The 15027-nt window shown below is 35.5% G+C and overlaps 2 protein-coding genes across 2 annotated transcripts in view; one reads left to right on the top strand and one right to left on the bottom strand.

The window, feature by feature from the left end:
• The window catches only part of Wdr81 (WD repeat domain 81), a 30698-nt gene extending 22120 nt beyond the window's left edge, over nucleotides 1–8578 (bottom strand). Inside the window, exons 1-2 of the mRNA XM_089638094.1 lie at nucleotides 8292–8578; nucleotides 7229–8141 (exon numbers count right to left, since the gene is read on the bottom strand). Of these exons, the coding sequence (XP_089494220.1) occupies nucleotides 7229–8141; nucleotides 8292–8501 (1123 nt within the window). The 5' untranslated portion in view covers nucleotides 8502–8578. The remainder of the gene's footprint in view (nucleotides 1–7228; nucleotides 8142–8291) is intronic.
• A 928-nt stretch (nucleotides 8579–9506) lies between these two features.
• Nucleotides 9507–12733, top strand: LOC149419052 (ankyrin repeat domain-containing protein 27-like). The gene is made up of 2 exons (XM_089637665.1): nucleotides 9507–9594; nucleotides 9718–12733. The coding sequence occupies exon 2, from the start codon at nucleotides 9721–9723 to the stop codon at nucleotides 12658–12660; it is 2940 nt and encodes a 979-aa protein (XP_089493791.1). The 5' UTR covers nucleotides 9507–9594; nucleotides 9718–9720; the 3' UTR covers nucleotides 12661–12733.
• Nucleotides 12734–15027: the final 2294 nt, after the last annotated feature.

The raw sequence follows: 15027 nt of genomic DNA, 5'->3' as shown, positions 1-15027 counted from the left end.
AAGGAGAAAGTTTTGGGAAGGAAAAGGGTATAAAGGGTGGGTAGGAATCTGGTAGTCAGTGTATTTAGGAGTGACAGAAGTATGAATTCATCTCTCCCACCGCGGTACAGGGCGGTGTTCAGAGAATGTCCTGTTGGAGAAGTCAAAAGATCTCCCTCAGGCAGTCTTCCGATTTGGTCCGCAACACAGTTGGTGAGCAGGCACATCCGCTGCCAAGACCCGGACAAACCTCACCCCGTGAAACCGGGAACCCCTGCTAAGCCACCAAACGTAGCGAACCACTTTGGGTGACCTATGGCGGCAGAGGTGTTGGTTATCCAATAATTGGTTGCATAATAACATTTGAATGTTACCAGGAAATTTGGTAATGTATTTCAAATCATGCTCTTTATTTTTTATGCCACATAGAGAACACAATATTATTCGAACCATTCACAAAAATAGTTGGATAGTAAAATTCACAGTTTTATTTTAACATATTAAAAACAGTACACAAAAAATTATACTTTTACTCTTTGTATTATTATTATCATCAGAGGAGGAGAGATGGTTTATGAAAAACAAATAGGTGGTTTATTCAAATTCATATTAATAAACTTTTCTATTATTATTAGCATCAAAGGAGGAGAGATGGTTTATGAAAAACAAATAGGTGGTTTCTACAAATTCATATTAATATACTTTTACTTTTTGTATTATTATTAGCATCAGAGGAGGAGCGATGGTTTATGAAAAACAAACAGGTGGTTTATAGAAATTCATATTAATATATTTTTTCTTTTTGTATTATTATTATCATCAGAGGAGGAGAGATGGTGTATTAAAAACAAATAGGTGGTTTATACAAATTCTTATTAATATAATTTTACTTTTTGTATTATTATTATCATCAGAGGAGGAGAGATGGTGTATGAAAAACAAATAGGCGGTTTATACAAATTCATTTAAATATTATATATCTATAATGCTAAGCATAAAGAGTACAAAGTCATAAACAACAGCTTTTCAAGAGAGCAGTTTCAAGAGGTGATAAGTAACAAATGCCTATTTTTGGTTGAAATATATTTTTGAGATTTTTTATTTTGATACCACTTGAAGATATTGTCCCAAAGATTTGAAAAAAATTAATATTCGGATTATTTTTGTAGTGCCATTTTTGTGAAATATATAGATGGTGCCTAATCAAAGCTAGACAATAACAACCAGTAATTAAAATAACCTTTCTCAGATTAAGCAACAATACCTAATTTGTGGGTATATTACATTCTCTCCTCCACACAGCATGCTCAAAGATTATGAAGGACCTGAAGGAAATTGCAGTCTAAACGTTTGGGATGAAAATGATTTGAGCACACATGGTTTCCTGATGATGGTACGGTCAATGTGTTCCGATATCGTGATAATTAATGTATTCGAAATTCACTAACAATTTAACAGGAAACCTGTTAATTCATTCGTTAAGGGCCTGCAATCCCTTTTTTAAATAAATTAGAAAAACTCTGTTCCAACATCGTGATAATTAATGTATTCGAAATTTACTAAAAGTTCAACCAGAAACCTGTTCATTCGTTCGTCAAAGGCCTGCAATCCGCTTTTTTTAAATAAATTAGCAAATACTCTTTTTTTCCGTATTTGTAAATATACAATATATAAAATAAATATTACCCAGTTATTTTCACAAAATTGAATCCAGATTGCTTATATCCATTTCTCAATTTTTTCTCGGTTTGTGGGGAAACCTAAGCGAAAATAAGACATTTTAAGAATAATTATCGGAAATGTAATAATTATTTAAATGTCATACCGGGTAGAGGTATGTTTCATTTTAAAAGGTTACTATTCGGCCTCAAAAACAGCCCCGCCGAACTTCAATGATTAATGGACAAATTATTCGGCTCAGAATCGGATAACAACTTATTCTGTTACCTAGACGACTTCATCATCATAACCGATACGTTTGAAAAACACATCGCAATGCTGGAAAAAGTTTTCCAACAAATCAAGCTCGCCGGTCTGACCATCAACTTGAAGAAATCAGAATTTTGCAAGTCCCGCTTGCGTTACTTAGGCTTTGTTGTCGACGAAAAAGGTCTGAGAACAGACCCAGCTAAAGTCGAAGCTATGGCAAATTTCCCCAGACCCAGAAATGCAAAAGAAGTCAAAGGTTTTCTAGGACTTGCCGGTTACTATAGAAGGTTCATCAAGGACTTCTCCAACATAGCAGCACCCTTCAACAAAATCACTGGTAAACGTAAAGGCATCAGTAATTTCTTATGGTCCCCCGAAACCGAAAAAGCCTTCACCACTTTGAAATCTGCTCTACAAACGGCACCTGTGCTGAATTGTCCTGATTTCACACTTCCTTTCACTCTCCACACGGACGCATCTAATGCCGGAATCGGCGGAGTACTAACTCAGGAATTCCCCGACGGCGAACACCCTGTAGCTTACTTTTCCCGAAGTTTAAACAAACACGAAAAGAACTACGGAATAACCTAAAAAGAGTTACAGGCAGTAATGGATTCTATTCACCACTTTCGAGGATACATAGACGGTAGCAAATTTACTGTGGTTACTGACCACAGCAGCCTAAAATGGCTAATCTCCTTGAACAATCCATCCGGTAGACTCGCTCGTCGGTCATCACGGTTGTCTCAATATACTTTCGATGTCATACACCGTAAAGGCGCCGACAACATTGTACCTGACGCACTCTCAAGAATCGAGCTTGCTCTCCTAAATACCGAACCAACTGCCCCCATCTCTTCTACTAAGGAAACCTGGTATCTAAAAATATTCTACGGTTGCAAAAACTCTCCTCAACAGTTTCCCAATTTTATCATAAAAGAAGGACAACTGTACCGTAATTGCAAACCTCCTTTGTCTATTCTCGAAGACCATGCTTGGAAACTGGTTGTTCCTCTTGAAGAGAGAGAACAAATAATATTCAACAACCACAGTGCCCCGGAATCCATACACCCCGGAACCTTCAAGACATAATAATAATAATAATAATAATTGGATAATTTGTAGAGCGCCGTTTTTGTGAAAAATCACCTCAAGGGTGCTGTAAATATCCTTGAAATATTATTGGCCCGGTCTTTTCAAACAAGTGCGTAATTATATTTCTAAATGCGACATTTGTAAAGCTTATAAACACAGCACTGCACCCCCCGCTGGTCTTATGGGTAAACCCAAACGCGCCGATAGACCACTACAATCACTGTCAATAGATCTTATTGGACCTTTCCCCAGAAGTTATGCTGGACAAATGCATATACTCAGTGTAGTGGATATTTTCACTAAATATTGTTGGATTTTTCCTTTAAAAAGAGCCACCGCAACTGCAGTCGTAAGCCTTTTGGAAAAACACATATTTATACCTTACGGAACCCCCCGTAAAATTATCTTTGATAACGGAAAACAATTCATCGCAACTGAATTCAAGGAGTTCCTGTCCAAATACGGCATAAAGGACATTTTTTATAACACTCTTTACACACCACAGAACAACACTGTAGAGCGTTATAACCAAAACATCAATACTGCCCTGGCTATCCTAGTTGATAAAGACCAACGCACCTGGTGTAAAAACTTGGAAAAAATTCAAGCAGCTATGAACAACACAGTAAATCTTACAACCGGTTACACCCCATTCTTCCTCAAACACGGCTCTCTACATCGGAATATTGATTTTCCATCATCGGTCCCCTCATCTGAAGACCCTGTAGAAATGTATGCCCACCGTTTAGAAGAACTCTCTGCTATCTACAGCGAAGTAACAGACGCTTTATTACTGGCCCACCAAAAAAGTGCGGACAGATACAACTTACGCAGGAAACATGTCACTTTTAATAAAGAGGATATTGTATGGAGAAGAAATAACACATTGTCACAAGGTGCCATGTACTTCTCTGCCAAATTGGCACCCCGCTTTATCAAGGCAAAAGTACTGAGAAAAATCTCAGATTTGGTGTACACCCTGTCCGACATTTCTGGTAAACACATAGGCAACTACCACATAAAAGACATTGTCAAGGCTGGAAATATGGAAACAATAGAAACCATCACTCCTGTTCCTACGTTTGTATCTTATTGGCAGAACCAACCACTGTCATACACTACAAACTTTGCATAATCAACTAATTATGATTTTTACTATTGATCTCACAAGCCGTCTACTATAGTGTGATTCGGTTTTAGTTGAAATCATTAGCCTTTTACCCATTAATGTTCTTGATTTTCATAAATTAATCAACCATTATGGCTTGTTGTAAGTAAGTCTTACACAACAAGGTACAATAAGTGTCAATTGTAACCTTAACCTCGGTACACTATTTCATTGTATATAAACTTTTGTTCTAACCTTTTTTTTTCACGCTTTACTTTTGCTCATGTATACACCTTTTTTGAAACTGATCACTTCAGAAAAGAGACACCTCCTCGGTGTCGGTTTGTATATTCTCAAAAATGTTCTCCATTCCCTGTTCCCAACACACCAAGTTTTCTTGTCATATCATGTCATATTGTTCTTTGCTCATGTTCTTCACATTTGTTCTAATGGGTACCATCGTACATAAAACAATGGACCTTTGCAACATACACCCAATTGAGGTGAATGTTCTACCCCTGTAATTTGTAATCATAATGCGTGTGTAAATTCCAGTTCGGTATCGTCATTTGATTCAAGTTACACAGGTGTAACAAATAAAAGTTACAATTGCCTTTGTTCAAAGTTTTTATCAGTTTTTCTAAAAAATTGAATGGCGCTCAACAATCCCAATTGCTCTAGTTTGTTTTTTCAGAACTTGATATTGACACGTCAATTCTGAAAAAGGTTGTTGTAAAGGAAAACAAGCTCCGATTTGTCCTCCTCATCAATAACAATGTATCATACATAACACCTTTTGGTCACATTGAGTATATAAAATCATAAGATCTCAACTTCCTGACCCAAATTTGTTATATTGTTGTACTCTATTTTGACATGAATATCATTAATTTTCCTTGTCAAATACACCAAGCCAGGTCACTCATATTAAGTCATCCTATGTCTCTAGGTGCCCTTTTGTATTAAATTTGTAACATGTAAAGTTCACAACATTCGTGTTTGGGGCAAATTTTGGCAACACCAAGTGTGTTTCCTAGTACATTTTGTTTGGTCATTTTAAGTAAGTAAAACCCAATCAGGTCTTAAATAAACCACAACAAACTTACTTTTTTTGTAAGCAAAGAGTTAGTAAAACCAAATAGGTCTCTTTTGCTATATTTGTGTCTTGTGTAAGACATTCTTGTAGGCACATGTCAAGACATTTGTAAGTTTTATTGCAGTATCTTGTAAGCAAAAAGTATGTAAAACCAATAGGTCTCTTTTGCTTTATATATGTGCGCTGTGTAAGTAATTGCTACCATCACAACACATGTCTTGTACAATCGTATCTGCTCGTCATGTTACTTTTGTATTATGCTGGTACCAATATTATTGACTATTGACCTCACCGTTTATGTTTATTGTGTATTTTTGTGCATAAGCCGTCTGTATTGAAATGGGTACTTCTTTATTAACTTGAACGTAAATTTGTCTTTTCACCATGATACGAGAGATCGTTATAAAATCCACCATGATACGAGAGATCGTTATAAAATCCACCATGATACGTGCGAACATTATAAAATCTAACGCTATACGAGAAGTTCGTCATAATCACTTATTTTTTCGCCAACACATGTTGCAGCGAATAGGTAATTTGTCTCACTGTTTTGTTAAAAATACCTACTGTCTTATCATCCTTTCAATACTGGGCACGGATTGTTCAAATTTTTACATGATACGTGAAGACGTCATAATACTTACCGTGATTCGTGTGAACGATATAATACCAATTGGCTTTTCTTAAAAAATAAGATTGCCATCTGTATATACTTAAACTACCTGACGTAGATCATTTTACCCGGATATGTCTGTCATTTCAAACATTTGACACCTTTGTTAAACTTGCCAAGTAGCAGGAAAGTTCCTTCTCGGAAGCGAAGTATTTAAAAAAAAAAAAATAACATTGAAGCTATGCATTCAGCAAATTTTGGTGCCTGTGGACTTCTTGTCACTGAACCCAAGAATTATCTACTATCCATTGACCATGGACTAATTATCAGCTTCACTTTTGATTATGAGGTATCGTGTCGTAGGAGGTCAAACGGGACATTGACAAAAAAACACCTAACTCGTCGACTGGGAAACCAATAAGAAAACTCCCAGGTTTGTGAAATTTGAGCAAGGGTCTGTCATTTTCTCACAAACTTGTAGAAGATTAAAACGACCCCTAGTCTTTCGCCATAGGAGTTGAGTGCGGCGGAACAGAGATAGAGAATCGGGTTTGTGAATTCGAATCGGGTTTCACGGTCATAAAAACCCTCATACCAGGAATTGAATTATTACAATAACAAATAATATACTATCCTTTCGTTGAAATACTGATGTAAATGAAAGGCACGAATATAAATATAAAAAGAAGACTTGCATTACGATTTGATAATTATGTACGTATAGTTGGGACCTTTACAAAGAGATTAGTATATAATATTCATATAAAAAAAATTGAGTAATTCCGTCTTTTCTGCCATTGAAATGAGGCCAGCAATAAAGTTAGAACTATCCTTCCAGGCGTTAAGCATCAATCGACCAAACGGGTAGAACTACCTTTCCCGGCCGAAGTGTGTTATGTTCATGGTAAATCACTCTGTTTTACCTGTATATCGCTTCTCCTAACAATATTTTCTCTTAATGATTACTCATAATATATTAATAAAATTTCTAATCATTGAAGACAATATTAATCGAAAACTTGAAAAAGAAAAATCATAAAAAGATATGGTTGCATCAAAGGCTTTGCCGGGGCTACAACTGAGCTAATCAAATCCTATTTCCTTCTGTCATAGTCTAAGGTCCTGGGTTCAATTCCTAGATGCGACCGTATCCTTTTCTGTTTCAAATTTTTGTTGGAGAATCGCCATATTGTCTTCAATGATTAAATATTATAATTTGAGGTTTCACTCATTAACTTTTTATTATTTTATATTTTCTATTTATTTATAAGTATTTGTTTGTAGCATAATTTTGCCTTGATGAACGAAGGGTTCTTTCAAAAATGGTAAACAGTCGAAATAGATTTAGTTGTTAAAACAAAGATTAAAAAAAAATCAATTTAGATTAAAAGTAAGAGTAACTCACCACACCGGGAAGAGAAATCCGTGACCCATGGGATAACGTGGTGTGCCAAAGGATCGCCTGATCTTCGACCGGACAGGATATTTAAGTGAACTAGATAGTCCAAGTTGGACAAGCAACCTTTCACCCACAATTCACAGAGCTTTTCCAATGAGACAAGCTCGTCTCTGCTGAGGTCCTTACTTCCCCAAGACTCGCTCCAGCCTTTGTTCTTCTTCAGAGTTCCGGACAGTTCAGAAGGGGACAGCTTGTTGAGTTCAGATATATCGTCAGGGTGAACAGTATTCAAATTGGACATTATCTGAGGTGATACTTGGATCCAGAGGTTATCATTCAAGTATATATCTTCTAATTTAACTTCGCCAAAGTTCACTCCTCTGTTGTACATTGACTTCATTAGCTGCATCAGTTGGTAGATGATGAACAGGTTCCTAGAATAGTTAATTTCCAGGAGAACAGGACTAAATAGCAGACAGTCCAGTAAAGTGTGACTGTAGTGGAAATGGTGAATTAGGAATAATGATTTCTCCATATCGATGGCGCATATCACAGGTAACATATTGGAATGTGTATCGTAGACTTTGGAAGCGTGTTTCCCGGAGATCGGCTCCGAAGTCTGCGAGTCTGGATCAGCAGGGTCAACTTTAATTCTAATTATATTGCATCCGTATAATCTTAAGACTACATCGTTTAATAAGGAGTTATAATCAACGACATTAACAGTGGATTGCTCCTTAGCTGATTGTGTGCTGTAGTTAATGGAATGTTTCTTGTAGGACTCTTTCCATAGATTCCTATGGTTTGTTTGGGAGACATAGGAGAGGAGCTGCGAGAAGGATAGTGGTGTGTCATTTCTCCCGCTGTTTATTTTGGGTCTAGGAAGTGGCAATACTTTAGAAGCTCTCTTCTGAAAGACCTGCAATAAAATTTAACGAAAATTGGTAATTTCAGCATATCAGAATGGATGTTGTTATTGTTCACACTTTGGTAGGTAGAACATAATGTTAAAAATCTTTATCAAGTGTAAACGGAGACAGTTACTATTTTAAAATAATGAGTATTTTACCCGAATCACGATTTTCGTCCACGGTGACACGGGATTATCGTCCACTTGCCAGGATCCATCGTAAACTTTCTTTTGATCATAATCCAATTTTTTACATTTCATCAACTTCTTTAGCCAAGAATAAGGAACAACTGCAATGAAAGTATCATCCTTCTGCGTTGGTTTGACATTATTTCCACATATGCCTAATTCATTTATGATGTTATCCATATAAAATGAAAATAAAACAGTCCTAATCAAATAATTTTTGTATCTGACAAATGTCACACAATCCAATCACCAACCATAGATACTGGATACATCACAGATCACAAATATAATTTATGGATGTCTTCGAATAGTGATGGAGTACTCGAAGTATATCCGAAATAATTATCGAAAAATATTTCATTGTTCAGTATTGTGGCTTCGTCCCCGGTTATGGAGTGTATTTATTTTAGTGGTCTCCTCCATTGAATATGAGTATTTTAAGGGTAGATTTTTTAGTAATTGGTCTCCTTCCTTCCGGCGAGGTAACGAAAATTGACGTAGAGCAATTATTTATGAATTTGGAACTATTTTTAGTTATTTATTTCAGTACAGTAAAAGACCGTGTTGAAAGTTCATAGATTTTTAATAATCGGTAGAATTCAACCATAACAATGGAAAATTATAATAGCTTAATATCTTATAAAAAAACACCCTAAAAGAAAGCAAAGGCTGCAACAAGACGTTTTGGCCTGACACAAAATTTTAAGTGATGATAATGTAATGTCACAACAAGCACTATCCACACCAGCAATGGGCACATTTATGATTAACAGACGCGATATTATGCCCGTGGTTACATTGTGTTACGAACTACGTAATATGATTTGATATGCATTAGCAATTCAAGATATTTTTGTCGTTTCTCGGAGATGTGAATTGATTTACGTTTTCGAATGAATTCTGACCAATAACGTGATGGCTTTGAAATTAATGAATTCTGGCAGAATCAATTCCTTGTTCGATGACGTTTCGGACTTTGGTTTCGAATTGTTTTTGACAAAATCGATTCCTTGTTCGATGACTGTGATTTTTGACGGAATAGATTTGTCCGTGACAATGAATCGAAATATTTCGGTGGTAAAAAAGATCGATTAAATCATCGGTGACTGATCGATTTTGCTCATCGCTACTCCACAGTTCCACAGAATATATTAATGTATTATTATCGCTTGTAATTTTCTATGGATTCTTCTGTCATCACAAACAAATCAGAATTTTTGTGTATTATTCCGGTTTGATTCTAATATGCATAATATATTGTAATTTGTATTAGGTAATATTCCTCAAACGTGAGTAAAAACGGGTTTAAAATTTAGATTTCGCATCCTTCATTAAAAGTTTTATAGTAATGGGAAACTTAATTTGATTTTAGTAATTTGTTTGTATTTTCTTTAAGAAAATGGATGCTTCGTATGATGAAGACCTCTCACAGAATCCATTCTTTTCCGAATTCCGAAGCGAGCATTCGGAACTCCTAGAGCAGTGCATTTTAAACGGGTGGCTGATTTGTGTTCCTCGGGTGGGCACGGTTCTGTCTCACATCTTCACCCTTCAGGATTTCCTCGGCCATATTCTCATCGCCAATGATGATCTTCCCGAAACCCATTTTACCACGCTCACTGAGAAGTCTGCTAGGGTCATCAGCAAGGTTATCTCCATCGACCAGAACAACGCGGGACTGCCGTTGGAAATTCACATATTATTTGAAGAAACATTTTACACCGTCGATCATATGAAGTACAAAGTTTGGTGCGTTGAATATCCACTAGAATCTGAATTCCAACTCAAGGCAAGTAATGTTTCCCGTTGCTCCGCTTTGCAGACCTTGCGTGACTGTATTGATTTTCTATGGACAGAAAGCTCGGGAAAAGATGTTTTGGAAAGCATTGATTTGCACATTGCAGATTTTAAAACAAAATTTATTAAACTAACAAATGTTTCACTCAACATGCTAAAAGACATTGTCGGAGCATTGTACACCAGCTGCTTACAGCAAGCTTTCGCTAACAGGAGATTGAAAGAAAGATGTAGAGATTGCAAAAATATTATGGATAATGTGAAATTAGCCGTTGAAACATACATGCTGCATGGCATTTACAAAGAGGTATTCGGAGCGTTGAGCACTTGTTCTGCCTTTGAAGACTCCAGTCTTAATAAAACAATCAGAAATATATCTGACTTACAGTTGCGGGATTTGGAAATCAAACAGGACTTTTATGAAACAATTCCAATGGCTAAGAGGAATCTTTCGCTAATACAAAGTTTCAGCACCATTTTGGGTAAGGTCGGTTGCATTGGAAAAACCATATCAGTGATAAATAAATCTTCCAGTAACCCGCAGAAAAACAATTATTACATAACCACGGATGAGTTACTCCCAATTTTTATTTTTCTTGTAATCAAATGCGGCTTACCAAACTGGTACGCACATTTAAACTTTATCAAACATTTTAGATTCAGTGTTCATTCTCATCTCCAGTCGGATGAAGTTAGTTTCTGCATCTCCACTCTGGAGGCTGTGGTAGAACACATCAAGTCTGGGACATACACATTCACCGGCTGCCCCTATCCAGAATCTCAATGCCAACTAAATCACCAATATACTTTTGAATGTAAGAATGCTTTTGAAGAAGATCACGTTTCTCAAAATAAAAGTCAATTTGACGACTCTCTTAGTGAAAACTTTGAAATGGTTGGATATTGCAATAAGATACATGGGCTAGGCAAATCCAATGACGAACTTGATACTGATAGCCTTGCATATTTATTTGAACAAGTGAGATTATCAAACTTTGATAAAGTTAAACAAATATTGCAAAAAAATAAACTGACAACCATCCCTTTAACAAGTAGTATCGAAGATTCTACAGATGGCATTGATTTTCAAATCAGGAAAACTTTGTCGTTAGACGAGGTTCTGAATAATGATTTAGAAAAATCACCAACGCTTTGCCACCCTCTGTGCACTTGCTCCAAATGTTCTCGAATTGTAACTAATAAATTATTACGGACTTCTCCGACTGTGTTTTCGTGTGATGAACATGGTTTCACATTATTACACATGGCTTCCATCTATGGGCAGCCGCTTATTGCAGACTTGGCTTTAGAGATGGGGGCAAAAGTAAACAGCACGGATTACAACGGGTCCACTCCTCTCCACTACGCTGCATCCCGAGGACACCAGAACGTGATCTTCCTTCTTCTTCAAGCCAAAGCGGACGTCAACATACAGAATATGGATAAAAATACTGCCCTGCATTTGGCAAGTAATAACGGCCACGAGTGTTGCGTAAAGGCGATTATATTCTTCAAAGAATTTTGCCTTAGCAATCTGAAAATAGATATTCAAAATGATAACGGTGATAATCCTATACATTTGGCTTCAAAGTGGGGCTACGAAGGAATCGTTGCCTTGCTGCTGGAACACGGAGCTGACCCATGGTTGCCAAACAAGAAAGGAAAAACTGCCATTAACTTCGCTCACAGCAGCCGTACCACTAAATTATTACTTTCTACTCCCTCTAATATGTCTGAATATGTAAAAGTTGATTGCAAAAATTCTAAACAAGATTCGAGTTTTAGCGATAGTTCCAAGGCTGATATAACTTTATTGGATTTGAGCGACAATATTGAAATGTTTTATTCGAGCTCACCAGTCAAACGGATCGAAAGTAAATTAGTCACCAGTGCTAAAAAGAGCATCAAACCCTTATCTACTAATGATATTCGTCATATTGAAAGGCTATTTCGCGCTATTGCATACGGTGATACCAAACTGGCCTGTTTCTACATGAATTTAGATAACAAAAAGAATGATGAGATTAGTTTTAATGGTGTTCATAGTAATGAGGTCTGTCATCCATTATGTACCTGTCAAGAGTGCCTTAAATTGAAACGGACGGTGGTCAATGATGATAGTGAATTTGATGTAAACACATGTGACTCTCAAGGTAACACGGCCTTGCACGTAGCAGTGGAAAACGGAAGAATAGAAATATGCGATGTCTTACTGAACAACGGAGCCATTCCAGATATTCAAAATAAAAGTGGTATGACTCCGCTCCACATTGCGGCGAAAGAAAATAAGCTAAACGCCGCTCAATTATTAATTAAGTTTGATACCAACATAAGAGTTAAAGACTCTATAGGCAATACGCCTCTTCATTTGGCCAGTATTGCTGGGAATGTAGAAGTTGTAAAAATCATTCTAGATAAAGAGCCTTGCGCTAATGTGATGAATTTTTCTGGGAAGACGCCTTTGGATGAAGCTAAAGATATGATGCATTTAACTATAATAGCTCTATTAGAAGAAAGTTTGCGCACATTCTCCACAAATTGAGCATAATCAACATTGCTTTATTTTCAACATGTTGATAAGCATGTTACTTTGTTGCATTGATGTTGAAGTTGTCACTAAGCTTATTTTAACAAATTTTTAGTATTGATGAACTTTCTGATTGTGTTTTTAACTGATCAAAATTTTAAATTTATTTAATTCATTTTAATCAAAATGTTTGAATATCAAATATTAAAATACTCAAATTATTGAATCTGACAATTAATTTTTATGTTTTTTGTTATTTATTGGATTTCATATTGAAAACCAAAATTTTTATCAGCTTGTAATCTTATAGTTTTTTTTGAAGAGTCAGTATTTCTTATAATATTTATATATTTTTTATGTAACTATTTTATGCAACTGTGTGTTCCTGCGGTGTACACTGATTGACTGAGTAAAAGGGCTGAGCTGTAGCGCAGCTCGGCTCGGCTTATATAGGGCCGCGAGCGTCGTGTAAAATCAGGAATGTTCCAGATGTCTCGAGTAGACGGGCGCGCTGCACATGTCAATGTTCTAGAACATTCTAGGTTGCACCAAGCTGCACTGCGAATTGTTCTAGTACCTTCCCTCTACAGTAATAATATTATTATTACACTTTTTTCTTGACAATATTGTTTCCATATCAATTATTTTCTCATAATCAATTAACTTATGTTAACAATGTGTACCTATGGACATAATATATATTGTTCTAATGAAGTTAAATAAATAGTCTAGTTGTGTTAATTCAAGCTTATTTATATAGTTGTATATAAAAGCCATAATAGCTATAAGTGCAATAAAATTAATTTTACCTATTAAAAATAATATGAAATTTTTTTTAAGCTATTCCATAATTTAAACTACTTACATTAGTAGTTACCTTCTTAGATTAAGGTTAGATTTTAGTTTGTATATTTTTTATGTTATTATTTGTATATTATATTTGTTTTGGAGCCACTGTGATAAATAATAATGCATTAACAGACACAAATGTGCCTATGTTTTTTAGAAATTAAATAATAAAATTCAGAATGCGAGTGAGTCCGTGAGATAACATTTTTAAATCAGTACAGTTTGATATGATTTGAAATTGATGATATGAATACATGGAAATATATCTTTCTATATACCAGGGATGGCCAACAGGTTGACCGCGAAGCTGATTTAGGTAGCCCGCGAGAGCAAAATCAAGTGAATAGGAAAATATGACAAAATAACATTATTTTGAGATGTATTCGCACAAAGGACTGAATAAGGTACCTACTCACACGCTTCGGTCGCATCGCAACAACAGTATCGTTGCGTGCATGTGCGTGAGTCAGTACAGGAAATTAAATGCGGCTCGCCTCGCTACGCGCGTTTCCATGCCTAAGAAAGGTAGCTTTATATTTGACGTCGTTTTTCGGTTCTACCTATCCTTGCGAATCAACATTTTCAACGATGAATGCAATACAAACCAAAAATCGTTCCCGCATAACAGATGCCCACTTAACTTCGTGTTTGCGAATCTCAGTTACTTTGTACACTCCCCAATATGATAAGCTTGTAGAGAATATGCAGTGTCAAACATCCACCCTAAAACGTAAAGCTAAATGAATTTTTTTATATGTTACATTGCATTAATAAATTCTTACAAATTTATCACAAAATAGTTTTATTTTGTCACTTTTAAACTCTACCTTGCAGTCGACCGCAAGAAATAATTTTTAACCCAAGTAGACCGAACAGGTCAAAAGTTTGGCCACCCCTGCTATTTACCATATTACTTTCACTTTCACTACACTTTCTTCCTTTTATTACTATTACCTACTCATACATAAATTTAAACTTAAACTCATTGATTTTAACTTAAAATCATTAGTTTTCAGAACAATCTCAGGCGAAATTACATAATGATATTTTATGGACCTACGTAATGGATACTAAAACTATGTAATAACAAAAAATGTCCTTATCTGTATCTTATTGTACTGTGTATGTTTAAATAAATAAATAAATTTTTATTTCCAATTTATATTCGCTAAATGGTTACATGACGAAAACACACAGGCATGAATTTACAATTACAACAATAATTAACATAATAAAAATATATAAAATTAACGTGCCAATAACTCTTCCAGAATTACAAATGGACGAAATAAACAACTTATCAAAATGTTAATGCTCATCCTAATTTGACTGTCCTAAAACGGGAATCCTCCTAGTTGGGCAGTCAAAACATTTCTTAAATAATGTATATAAATTATAATCTTTCACAAAAAATACGTGGAGATAATTACACCCACTGGAATTAATTACACACTTTAAAAAAAAACCTAACCTAACTTTCGGCTATTTTTTTCAAATATGAAATTTATTTATCACACTTATAAAATCTAAAAT

Source organism: Hesperophylax consimilis, chromosome 12, assembly GCF_061612785.1.
Source record: "Hesperophylax consimilis isolate HC1 chromosome 12, BYU_Hcon_1.0, whole genome shotgun sequence".
NCBI lineage: Eukaryota > Metazoa > Arthropoda > Insecta > Trichoptera > Limnephilidae > Hesperophylax > Hesperophylax consimilis.
Note: the sequence above shows the minus strand (reverse complement) of the source record. Positions and strands in the feature narration are given on the sequence as shown.

Coding starts and splice junctions, on each gene's coding strand:
- LOC149419052 (XM_089637665.1), top strand. CDS start 9,721: ATGGATGCTTCGTATGATGAAGACCTCTCACAGAATCCATTCTTTTCC.